Source organism: Diospyros lotus, chromosome 4 (genome assembly GCF_014633365.1).
Source record: "Diospyros lotus cultivar Yz01 chromosome 4, ASM1463336v1, whole genome shotgun sequence".
Taxonomy (NCBI): Eukaryota; Viridiplantae; Streptophyta; class Magnoliopsida; order Ericales; family Ebenaceae; genus Diospyros; species Diospyros lotus.
This window is the reverse complement of record NC_068341.1, coordinates 7,455,297-7,467,784: the sequence shown is the minus strand read 5'-3', so window position 1 is coordinate 7,467,784 and position 12,488 is coordinate 7,455,297. Positions and strand designations below refer to the sequence as shown.

The window sequence follows — 12,488 nt, the reverse complement described above, 5'->3', positions numbered from 1 at the left end:
GAGGTACCATTTTTGTCCTTTCACTCAATATATTTTGAGTTATGCTATAATTAATTAATTATTTACTTTAAAATCTAAATTGCTAGATATTTTTTTCCTCCACTATAATTTAGTGGAACTGAAGGTGCATGTGTTTTTATTTTTGAACATAACATAAATATGTATTTTTTTCCCTAATTAATTAGCACTTAGAATAGAAATATAGATTTTATAATAACTTTTTAAATTAAAAATAACAATAAAAATTTGGTTTTACTTGTCAAAGTTAACTTTTTGGTGTAATTTACATACACTTGATCTGTTCAGAATGAAACAATTAGAACACTGTCGTTCCCCACTTCCTCCATCCACAGTTCCAGTGTCACCACTATGTTTGTCCGTGTTCACTGTCTCAGAGCAAATGAATACAAGGATCTCTGTGCTTCCATCTCACTGAAAAATGTCGCCCTCTTGAGAGCAACCTGATTTTGTTCGTGGGGGCCCCTTTAAAGCTTTAACAAAGAGGTCCACTTCGTTGCAGCTAAATTTCCTCTCGTACTCGAACCTATCAGACTTAAAACCTAGAAGACAAAAGTTATTCAGATTGGGTGTTTTGAGTACCATTACTCACTGTAGAACCATCTAATCCGATGTCTTTAAATATACAAAGCTTGTGTGCATATGGGATCCTCACAATCCAATCCAACTGCATCCTGCCTGCTTCATCACCCCATGTCTCTTCATCAATTCCCTCGCATTTTCCGCTTCTTCCCACTGCCCTGCGGTTGCATAGATATTTGACAGTTGAACATAAACAGCTGGATCATTTTCTTCATTGTCAAGAAGAATTCCAGCAACAATTCTTCCTAATCTTATGTTTCCATGAGCTGCACAAGAACTGAATAATGTCCACCAGGTGCTGGAATCCACTTCAATGTGTTTGCTCCTTACGAGTCTTTCTGCCTCATCAAGATATCCAGCTCTACCTAGAAGATCAACAATGCATGAATATTGATCCACTCCCGGTTCAAAACCATAACTCTTCACCATAGAGTTAAAAATCCGAGTACCCTCCTCAACTAAACCTGCATGATTGCAAGCCGAAAGGACTGTTGTGAAGGTGGCCTGATCTGGTTTGACACCACCTGACCCTTGCATCACCTCAAAGCAACTCACAGCTCTCTTTCCTGCTCCATGCTGTGCATAAGCAGATATCAAGGAATTCCAAGAGACTGTGTCCTTGTCAACAATCATATTGAACGCACTCAAAGACAAGTCTAGGTTCCCACCTTTTGCATACATTGCAATGAGGCAATTACCTAACAATGTCTCTGAAAAAAGCCCTTGTCTGAGAATGTAGCCATGGACTTGTTTCCCATGTCTCAGTGACGAAATAGTGGCACATACATTCAGAACAATGCTTAGAGTATAAGCATTTGGTCTCATTGTTGAATACAGCAGCGCAGAGAATTGTTCTAGGCCTTGCAGAGGAAAACCATTTGAGTGAAACCCCAAAATAATTGTATTCCATGAGATTAAATTTCTGGAAGGCATGTCGTGAAAAATTTCATAGGCTTGCTTTATGTTACCATGCTTAGAGAGGGCGGAAACTAAAGCATTTGAAACTTGGATTTTAAAGCTAAGCCCATTTTTTGTAACTAGTGCTTGAATCGTCTCAACATTCTCTAACAACTCCGAGCTTGCTAGTAGACTTCCAATGGTAAATTCATCTGGTTCAATTCTTTCCGTCTGCATCTCCAGATAGGTCAAAATTGCAGCTCCTCCTAAATTCACCTGAGCATGGCTAGATATCATGGTATTCCAGGAGACACGATCCTTTTCCTCCAATTTTTCAAACACAGTGCAAGCTGCATGTATATCTCCGCAACTAGAATACATAGCCATAGCTGCATTACTCACAGATGTACACGCTTCCAAACCCAGCTTAAAAGCATGGGCATGTATCTGGTGGCCAATTCTAGCATGTGAACAAGAACTCATAACACTAACAAAAGTCAGTTCAGTAGGTGTTAGACAAAAATCCTGCATCTCTTTGAACATAATCAATGCCTCTTCATCTCTTCCCACACTTACTAGACCAGCAATCATCGCGTTATACGTAATCTGATCGTGCACTGCACCCTCTGCTTCATGAAATACTTCATAGGCATCAGCAACCTTGCCACAGCTGAAGTACATTGTAAGCATTGCATTGATCACGGAAGCTCTAATCAAAAACCCGGTTTTAATCACCAACGCATGCACCAGCCTCCCAAAATCCAGCAACTCTGGATTGCACGAGCTCAATATACTAGCAAAGGTGTAATTATCATGGCCAACACCCAAGCAGTGCATTCTCCGAAAGAAATCTAAGGCAATCCCCGCGTACCCATTCTCGGCACATCCCGTGATCATCGCATTCCACACCGCGACATTCCTCTGAGGCATTTCTGCAAACACTCCGCAAGCATACCCAACATCACCAAGCTTCGCACAGGCCGACAACAACGTAGTGCAAGAATAAACATCTGGGTTTTTAATTTCATCAAAGACCCTCTTCACCGAAGATAAGTCTTCCGATTTCCCGTAGAGGGAAAGCAGCGTGTTGGCCACATGTGGATAGTCTTTGAGTCCCGCCTTGATGGCGTGGCCGTGGAGCTGAGCTCCGGCAATGACACTGCAGTGGTATGCGGAGGCGGCTAGGGCCGTGGAGAGGGTGTAGTGGTCGGGCCTGAGGCGGTGGGAAGAGTGGATTTGGCGGAATAGTTGGAACAAATCGGAGAAATGGCGCGAGCGGGCGAGCTCTGCGAGACGGCGGTTGAGTTTGATGAGCTGTTGAGCGGCCTTGTCGGTCATCACAGTTGGACTCTTCCGACCGCGTTGCAACTCACCAGTCCGTCACACTCATGTGTGTAAGGACCTTGCTATATTACCCGAATATGGATGGCGCACAGGTGAGCTGAACTGAATTTGAGTTGAATTTTTAACTTAAAATTTTAATTTTTGTTGTGGGCTGAATCCCACACAGCTCACCTTTAAATTCGCCCATGCACACAGGATGACTGCTTGAATTTTATTCAGGATGAAGCGATTGGACTTCACCGTGGGACAACAACAATGAGGCGACAATAAAGAGGCGACGAAGTGATGCAATCTCAATTGGCGCAAGACGAAAAAGTGAGACAATACAACGATAGTCGACGTGAGGCTAAGCGGCAAGGCAGTCATGGAAAGGGGAGAGAGAGGAAGGGAAACATAATCATTTTCCCTAAGTGATGGCAATTTTGTCATTTTTACACCTTCAATCATCTCGTGCGTCAATCACATTCGAATAAAATAGCATTTTTTTTATATGTAAATCTAGAATAAATCCTTTAATATTCTTACATGCTAAAATGTTTATTATATTCTCATATTAATCTTAATAATTATCGACCCAATCAGTCCATTGAAGTTTGGCAATCCAATTGGATATGTATATTTCTTGGAAAGATGTGAAAAAACATACTACAAAACAATTTGATGTTTTATATTATCTGTATTTAAGGTTCAATTAATTTTTTTTATTTATTAAAATGTTTCTTAAAAGTATTATTCTAATTTTCCAATAACATTCTCCAAAAATTGACATTTAAAAAGATTGGAGCCAACAGGCCCAACGGGCCAGGCCATTTGGCCAGCCTAGCGGGCTGAGTGGGTCAGGTGAACAGCCCGTGCCAGCCCGATCTCCGTCGGGAGTCGGCTCGGCTTGACAGCACAGTGCGGGTCTACCCTTTTTTATGGGGCGGGTCTACCTAATCATTATCAAATGCCAACTGCATATACAGCGATCGGCGTCTTCAACCTTGCAGATTTACCAAATCCAATTTCGCGAAACCCTGATTCAATCGGCGTCTTCAACGCTGCAGATTTACAAAATTCAATTTCGCGAAACCCTGATTCAAAAACCTTGCAGAATGAAGTCCAAAGCCCCTAAAGTTCAGGTCTTTGTTGAAGCCCCAGAGCTCCAGATTCCTCGTCGCGCCCTAGCCCTAACCCTCGATTCAAATCTCACGCTGTGCCACCTGAAAAGCTCCCTCTTTCCCCAAATTCAAGCCCCGGATTCCGCTTTCTTCACCTCCAATGGCCGATCCCTGCCTGACGCCACCACACTGCAGAATTCTCGGATTGCCCCTATGTCCACGCTCACGCTTCGCCTCCGCCTCCGCGGCGGCGGAGGTGATGGCGGCGCCACGGGGGCGGAGTCCCGCGACTGTTATCTTAACATGTACGCCATCAAGAAGCCGGATAAAGTCGACCCCAATGAGCAGAGGCTGTCGAAATGGCTAAACTGCGCGCTGTCGAACGAGCCATTGAAGCATCCGGTGGTGGTGGATATGCTTGGGAATCTGTTCAATAAGGAGGCGCTTGTGAAGGCTCTGTTGTCCAAGAAATTGCCAAAGGCTTTTGGGCATATCAAGGGTTTGAAGGACATGATCGGAGTTCATCTTTCGATGATTCCAGGGTTAGAATTAGATGAGAACGTGAACGGTCAGACCCAGTTCCAGTGCCCGATCACAGGATTAGAGTTCAATGGAAAGTACAGATTTTTTGTTTTGAGGTCTTGTGGCCACGTGTTAAGTGCCAAGGCCTTGAAGGAAGTGAAGTCCTCGGCATGTTTAGTTTGTCACAAAGAGTTTTCTGAAGCTGACAAAATTGTGATCAATGGGAATGATGAAGAGGTAGCTGCTTTGAGGAAGAGGATGGAGAAGGAGAAGGTGCAATTGAAGGAGAAGAAAGCAAAGAAGGTGAAGAATGGGGAAGCGGGTGTTTTCCCTGGGGATAATGTCTGTTTGGATTCGGCGCGATTGAGTGGCATGAAACGTGGAACTGATGGGAAGGCAACGGATAAAGCATTGGGAAAAGTTAAAGGAAATAGTAAGGTTGCTAAGGATGTTGCGGCATCTGGAAGGGTTGAAGTTAATGGTTCAAGTAATGGTGTGGCAAAACGCTTCAAGGCAGCTGATATGGCACCAGCTAACTCTACCAAAGAAGTATATGCCTCAATTTTCACCTCATCAAAGAAGTCTGATTTTAAGGAGACATATTCTTGCAGATCTCTCCCACTTGGTAGGAACTGATTTATAAGGTGTGCGGTGGTGTATCTGTCTGCCCCAGTTAAACAGGAACTTGTTATGGCATCACTTGTTATTCGTTCATAGTAATGATAGTCGTGTAGTCTGACAATGTATTCGGTTTTCCTTCCTCATAAATTTCAAGTTATGGTTTTACCTCTTCTCTTGGTTGGGCTTGGGAACTTCTGCACCATCATGATGTTTTAGCTTTGCTTCTCTGAGTGGACTTTTCACTGTCTAAGACACTTGTTACATCTTTGTCTAGACTTCCTAAAGCCCCTTGCTCATCCCAAAGAAAAAAGGGGAACAAAATTATTAGTTGACGAATTTGTTACTATATATTAGGCCATAGGATCATATGGTATTATGGTGTTCAGTAAGTTGCCTCTTTTAAATTTGTTTACTACTGTTTTGATAGTTATCCTCCATTCCTCCAATGTTTCCTTCTTTTATTTGCCTCACATATATGCTTATTCATATGGGGAGTGATGTCCTCCTTGTAAAAAAAAAACTTAAAAAGAACACAAGACAACATAAAATCACTTAGAACACTAAATTTGTGCAGGGGATTAGTGTCAGTTTGCTGTTTGGTAGCTTGTTGCTATTTATGTGTATGAATGCGTATGTGGAGTTTGTGAAGTTCATGGAATTGCTTCTTGGAACTTTGGGCAATGTGTTGGTATATGTCAGGTTCCTAGACCTGACCTAGGGGTTCTTTAGGTATTTAGGAAGAAATCGAGAGAGAGAGAGAGAGAGAAGGAAGTTTTTAGAGGGAAATAATTCTGTTATTTCACAATGAATTCTCATCTTTCAAGTAGTAGCCTATTTATAGGCCTTCTAGCTTTTAGTTTTACTAGTTATAACAGCAGCAAAAATATTACAGCAAGGTACAATGCAGTAATTGCAATAAACTGTAATTATTGTTATAACCCTATGACCGTGACAGTATATTCCTCCAGCTTGTGTTGTATTGAGGATTTTGGTTATTGTTGTGGTTAGGCTTGATGCAAGGCGAACTCATTCTAATTCAACTGTTTAATATGGTAGCCCCCCCTATGTTTTGGATTTTTGTTATTTTCATATATTCAGTTTGTGTGAGTAATATCTTTTAAAAGGCAAAGTTGGCAAACTATAACAGAATTCCCTATTGGAAATCATTTGATGGACAGTTCCCGACTTGCCACTTCCTAATCAGTGAGTAGCATGCAGCTCATATATTTTGTGTTTTAGTAAGCTGTTCTGTTCCAGTTCTTAAACAAAGAATAGAAATTCCATAATTAATCTCAAAACACTGACATGATTCGAATTCATATTTGCATGATAGTGATCTTTGATTGGCTTTGATACCATTTGCGAGACCAAGGTTCCCACCTAAAAGTGGGACGTGGAAGCTCATGCTTATGGGGGGACTCATATTCAAAAGGGTTACAATCTTAGGATGGAGCACTGGTGTGCAGGGCCACCAAAGAGGCATAGATTCCATCCCTGACGTTGATCAAAGTATCATGTCTTCCCGCCTCTGCAATGGCTCCGTTTTTAAGCACAGCAATGAAATCCACGTTCTTGATTGTCGACAGCCGGTGAGCCACTACCACCGTGGTTCTATCCACCATTGCTCGATCCAACGCCTCTTGAACCACCTTCTCGGATTCGGCATCAAGAGCACTGGTGGCTTCGTCTAGCAGCAACACTCTTGGCGACTTCACTAGGGCTCGCGCAATGGCCACGCGCTGCTTCTGCCCGCCGGATAACTGCATCCCTCGCTCCCCAACCATTGTCTCGTATCCCTAAACGCAATTGATAAGAAAGATTTTCCATCATTCATGGCGCTTGAACAACTTTTCTGTTCCTTTTTTGGACTCACCTGCTGTAAGCTGCTGATGAAATTGTGAGCGTTTGCCAATTGTGCTGCTGAGATGATTTCTGCCTCTGTCGCGCTGCTGGCCTTTCCGTAGGCGATATTGGATTGGATGGTTTCGTTGAACAGGACAGGCTCCTGGCTTACCAGCCCCATCTGCTGTCTCAGCCATTTCAACTTTAGCCTCTGGATTCCAACTCCATCCAGTGTAATCTCGCCCGAATAAGGATCGTAAAATCTTTGCAGCAGAGCTATTACTGTTGATTTCCCGCTTCCGCTTTCGCCGACCAAAGCCACCGTCTGATCAAAACCCTAATTTCAGCGTCTGAGATTCAGATTTGATAACTAGTAAGGTATTAGAATCGGCGCCAAGTTACCTTGCCGGAGCGAATGGTCAGGCAAAGATCCCGGAGAATTTGAACGTCAGGTCGGGCGGGATACTTGAAACTCACGTGCCGAAACTCAATATCTCCCTTGACGTTTTCCATTGTTGTTCCATGTTCATCGCTGGAGTCTATCTTGGATTTCTGGTCTAGAATCTTAAATATAGAGACTGCAGCGCTGTTGGCTTTGCTGGAATCGGGAGCTAGGGCTCCCGATTGAGAGATGCCAATGGCTGACATACTGAGACCGAAGAAAACCTGCAAGCCAACGTGAAGAAGCCATCAAATGAAATCTCCATTGCCAGTTATCAGAAATGGTAAACAAACAATCTGAATTACCTGAAAAACTTGAGGGAAGTCCATCTTGCCAGCCTCCATAAGTCGAGCTCCGGCATAGAAACTGGTTGCATGGACTAGGTAGAGGAAGAGCAAGGTCAATCCGAAAGCCATCCCGCTAATTAGGCCTTGCTTTATTCCTGCCTTGATCGGGCCCTCGCATTTCATCTGGTATAGCTTCATCACCTTCTCTTCTGCACAGAAAGATGCAACTGTTCTAATGCTTCCTACTGCATCACTAGCGATCTGACTTGCTTCTTCGTATAATTTCTGCGGGATTTGAAGTTCTTTTAGCACTGTCAAGTTGATCAAATAGATTCTATCTGGCTTCTGATATTAAGCAGTTGCAGCAACGAAATGATTTTGTCTTCTGCAGAGGAGGATTTAGATGTATGGTAAATCAAGTTCTAAGTTTGGAGATAATTACCTTTGCATCTGCACTGAATCCACTGACGAACTTCATATGAGCGTATCCTTGGAGTCCTATTAGCGGTACCATGAAGAGGATGATAAGAGACAATTGCCAGTTTGCCTGGAAAGCGACAAACAACCCGGCAATTGCTGTTGCAGCATTCTGAACAGCCAGAGCAAGTGTGTCCCCAACCAGACCTCTCACCATAGTAGCATCTGCGGAAAGCCGTGCACCAATTGTGCCGCTGGAGTGCTCTGCTTCATCAAACCAGCTTATCTCCATGTGAACCACTTTCTCGAAGCACATTAATCGCAGCCTCCTTATCAACCTGCATCCTGCCACGCTGAAAAAGTATGTTCTTGCTGGTGTTGCCAATAAATTAGCCACACCAAGAACAACAAACATCAATGCCCAGAATTTGGAATCCTTTTGGAGCTTGTGAGCCGGCTCATAGAAGATTTTAATCATGTTGGCCATAAGTACACTAAAAATTGGCATAACTAGACCACTTGCCACTGCAGCTATTGAACCAAGTAGCAGAACTGGAATCTCTGGCTTGTTCAGATATGCTAAGCGGCAAAGTGGGGCTGCTGAAGCTCTAGTTCTTAGTTCTGCAGTTTCTTTCTCCGGGACATTGATTGCAGTAGGTACACCAGAAGAAACTGAGGACGAGCTATGGCTACTGTTGCCAATTCCAGGTGAGCATCGACTAACAGATCTTAAGATGGACATTCCTTGACCTGAATGTCTTCCAGAATCAACACCTATATCTAGTCTGTCCTGGTCATCTGCAGTTTTAGGTTCTGACTGGTTGCTAAGTTCTTGAAGGTGAATAAGCTTGGAATATGCTCCTTCCGGATCCTGTACTAGCTCCAAGTGGGAACCTGTTGAGTAGAAAGCAATTACCATTAGCACTAGAGATTATCTACTGGGGGATGTAATAGCCTTTTCTTGAACTTAGCTCTCAGAGCACCTCGGACTGCTATAACTATCAAGCTAACCTTTCTCGACAACTTTTCCTTGATGAATCACAGCGATCACGTCTGCATTCTTCACTGTAACTAATCGATGGGCTACAAGTATGGTAGTTCGGTTGATCATGACCTTGTCCAGTGCCTCTTGCACGGTCCTTTCAGATTCTGCATCGAGAGCACTTGTTGCTTCATCAAGAAGCAGAATCCTGGGGTTCTTCAGTACTGCTCTAGCTATTGCAAGCCTTTGCTTCTGGCCACCGGATAGTTGGCTTCCATGTTCACCAACCATCGTATCCAGTCCCTGAATGCATTGAATAGCAAGAGAAAAGATTTGATGCAATCACTTTCTTAAACAAAAATATGCAAAAAAAGTTCCAAATTTAGACCTTGGGCAGTTTCTCTATGAACTTGGCAGCATTGGCAAGCTCTGCAGCAGCTTTAATTTCTTGTATGCTTGCCCCTTCCTTCCCATATGATATATTGTCTCTAATGCTTGAAGCAAACAGTGCAGGCTCTTGGCTAACAAGACCAATTCTCTCTCTGATCCAGCGAAGCTGGAACTCTTTAATATTGACGCCATCTATTAGAACTTCACCGGCTTGAGGGTCATAAAACCTTTCTATCAAGCTGATTACTGTTGATTTTCCGCTTCCACTTTGTCCAACCAAAGCTGCAGTTGTTCCCGGCGGTATACAGAGGCAGAATCCACTGAAAATGGGCTCATCTGGTCTTGATGGGTAACTAAAGTACACATCCTTTAACTCGATATCACCATAGATATTTTCCAGTTTCAGCCCATCGTTGTCATAGGAATCAATCTTTGGCTTCCTATTAATGATCTCAAACATTTTGACAGCTGCAGCTCGTCCAGAAGCAAATGCATTGAGGCAGGGCGATGCCTGCCCAAACGAGCTGCAAGTTCCAGGCGGCTTGTGAGTATCTTTGTCATCCCCCAAGCATCGATGTCACAGTAATCTAGTGCGTGTAGAAGTATATAACCAAGCATGCATATATAATGACGATAGAAATGAGAAAAAAGGGCAGAAGACAACTCACAATGAACCAGTCAACACAGCAGAAACTACATTTATCACTTGTCCTCCTGTGTAACCCTTGTGTATAATCATTTTAGCACTATACCATACTGCCAAGGCATAGCTGCAGAATATGAGAAACATAAATACACCCGAGCCCAAGCCGGCTGCCAGACCAGATTGTACACCAGCTCTGTAAGCTTTAAGAAGAGCCTTGTCGTATCTTTCTATAGCTTGCCCTTCCCCCGTAAATGATGCAACCTGCACAGAAAGAGCCACTTTCCATGAAAAATAAAAAAAGTTCAAGAATAGCAAGGTGGGAGGGGGAGTGGGAGGGGGAGGGGGGATTTTAAATGCTTTTGTCAGTCCTTTTGTCATACGGTTCTAATTGAGCTAATTGTCTGTTCAACTACAGTTCCAGCTACAGAATAAGCACTCTGTCCACGAGACGTTAGCTTTGCTATTAAAACGGTCAGGATGGCGGCAGAGATGATTAGAAGTGGGATTGAACAGAGCATGACCATGGTGAGAAGCCACCCTTTGATAAGAGCAATTGCAAAGCCTCCAAAGAATGCAGCCGCCAACTGTATAAACTTCCCAACCTGCCATGAACGGTTAATGAGGTGATATCACTTAATAGATTCTTGAAAGAAAAACTCAACACCAATGAATAATTTTGTTCTTCCATGTCTCCAAGGCAGACCTTCTCACCCATGGCATCCTGAATCAGGAAGGCATCGTCTGACATCCTCCCAACAATTTCTCCTGTACTAGTTTCCTTGTCAAAAAATCCAATATCTTGTCTCAATATGGCTCGCAAGTATATACATCTGATGCGTGCAGCCTGTCTTTCCCCGGTAACCATCCAGCAGACGACCTCTGCCAATCATAAAACTAAGTTTCTCAATTAATTCTCTTGGCTTAAAGAATTATCCGTCATGTGAAAATAGGATACTAAAAAGTTTATACAACAGCAAGGAGCCCTATGCACTTACGAGAAAATGCTGCAAGACCAGCTCCCAGGGCCAAGTAGACATACTTAAGAGAAACCTGAAATCAAGTTCAGAGGAGCAGTAAGCCTAAAAAAGTAAGTTTACCTGCTTATTTAATGCTGTTATATTCGATTTATTTCAGTTGATATGGGAAAAACATGAGATAATTTGAGTAGGGACACCCAAATTGTCCATAGAAAAACCATTATCCAGGACAAGATTTGGGAGAGATCAAGCCAGTTTTCCAAATTTATGAGAGGATTCTCTCTCAAGCTATGCAATACCTTGGAAACTTGATGGACAACTTGTTTGGAGTCACTCTGTCCAAAGGAATCAATTAGCTCTCCTAATAGCACAGCCACTAGGGGCAAGCAAATCCCACTTCCAATAGCAGTTACTGTCCCCAGGAGCATTAATATGTAGTCAATGTAGTCGGCAAAGGAGAAGAGCTTGTGGAATGGAATAGTTTTAGCGCCTTCCTCTTTCTTTTGCGATTGTCCCTCTTGTAAGCTGTTTGGCTTTTCTGGGGTTTCCTCTTTCTCCATTTCCAGTGAATGTGGTGTTGTCGCAATGGACTGCTCAGCGCGTGTATCTCCATTGAAACCATTTTCCTCGGGCATTTTTCCAATTATTTGATTCAGAACCTACAACTAGAGTTGATTAGCTTTGAAGTACAACTCGAAAGACAAACCTTGTTAGCACCCTTTAGGAACTCTGTAGTGATTCCAACTCCTAGAAACAAAAGGCAGTCGATTGTTTCCTGGAAAGTAACATCTGGAATTTGAACAAAAAATGTTGAAGTAAAAGACTCCAACTGCTTGCTTAGGAAGTGTGCTCAATTGGGAGCTAAGTAAGAAGATCGAAAAGCAAAAATTCCTGAGCTGCTTCAACTGACAACTTGATAGTGGAGCTAGTGAGCTTGCAATTAAATCCGTGCAAGGTGGTTGTTTTAGGTCCCACAAACATTAAACTCCTCAAGAAGATCATTGAAAGGAACAAGGTTAGCTGTGATTCCCACTTGAATGCCAAGTTTCCTCCTCCTCAAGTGAGACACAGAATCAAAAACCCTTATATTATATCCTCTGTTCTTTATTCCAAGCAGCGGAAATTGGACTTAGAAACTCCGTGTAAAGAAGTTAAATTTCATAATCTCAGAAAGGTTCTATTTGGTTAAAAATATGTTCTGGACAACGGTCATTTTTCAGCTTCTTGTTCTCTTCTTCAATGGTAATGGCATTCTGCATCTATCAAAGTCAACTCATCTTGCCAGCTTAAGGTTCAAGCGCTTGCTGCTAAAATTAAAAGTGGAAGTGCATGATGTAAGCTGCTGCCCCATCTCCTGACAGTTACATACGGTTTTGGTATTAGCTAAATTAATGTCCTTTATGGAGATTAGGTTACTTAAT

At 42.8% G+C, this 12,488-nt stretch overlaps 3 protein-coding genes across 5 annotated transcripts; 1 reads left to right on the top strand and 2 right to left on the bottom strand.

The window, feature by feature from the left end:
• Positions 1 to 227: 227 nt before the first annotated feature.
• Positions 228 to 2,946, bottom strand: LOC127798969 (pentatricopeptide repeat-containing protein At3g49740). The gene has a single exon (XM_052332628.1). The coding sequence runs from the start codon at positions 2,833 to 2,835 to the stop codon at positions 670 to 672; it is 2,166 nt and encodes a 721-aa protein (XP_052188588.1). The 5' UTR covers positions 2,836 to 2,946; the 3' UTR covers positions 228 to 669.
• Positions 2,947 to 3,788: 842 nt separating this feature from the next.
• On the top strand, positions 3,789 to 5,254 carry LOC127800333 (uncharacterized). The gene has a single exon (XM_052334885.1). It carries the CDS (start codon positions 3,936 to 3,938, stop codon positions 5,097 to 5,099), a length of 1,164 nt encoding a protein of 387 aa, XP_052190845.1. The 5' UTR covers positions 3,789 to 3,935; the 3' UTR covers positions 5,100 to 5,254.
• Positions 5,255 to 6,270: 1,016 nt separating this feature from the next.
• On the bottom strand, positions 6,271 to 12,244 carry LOC127800330 (ABC transporter B family member 4-like). 3 transcript variants are annotated; one of them, XM_052334878.1, is made up of 12 exons: positions 11,367 to 12,244; positions 11,086 to 11,140; positions 10,794 to 10,969; positions 10,471 to 10,692; positions 10,113 to 10,351; positions 9,443 to 9,968; positions 9,084 to 9,357; positions 8,098 to 8,966; positions 7,674 to 7,940; positions 7,329 to 7,592; positions 6,958 to 7,251; positions 6,271 to 6,880 (listed from the first exon to the last, which is right to left on the bottom strand). In XM_052334878.1, the coding sequence occupies exons 1-12, from the start codon at positions 11,700 to 11,702 to the stop codon at positions 6,527 to 6,529; spliced, it is 3,876 nt and encodes a 1,291-aa protein (XP_052190838.1). In that variant the 5' UTR covers positions 11,703 to 12,244; the 3' UTR covers positions 6,271 to 6,526. The 3 variants fall into 3 exon arrangements, with proteins under 3 accessions (XP_052190838.1, XP_052190839.1, XP_052190840.1); XM_052334879.1 differs by having other exon boundaries at positions 6,273 to 6,880; positions 10,794 to 10,984; positions 11,367 to 11,426; XM_052334880.1 differs by lacking the exons at positions 11,086 to 11,140; positions 11,367 to 12,244 and having other exon boundaries at positions 6,273 to 6,880; positions 10,802 to 10,945.
• Between the last annotated feature and the right edge of the window lie 244 nt (positions 12,245 to 12,488).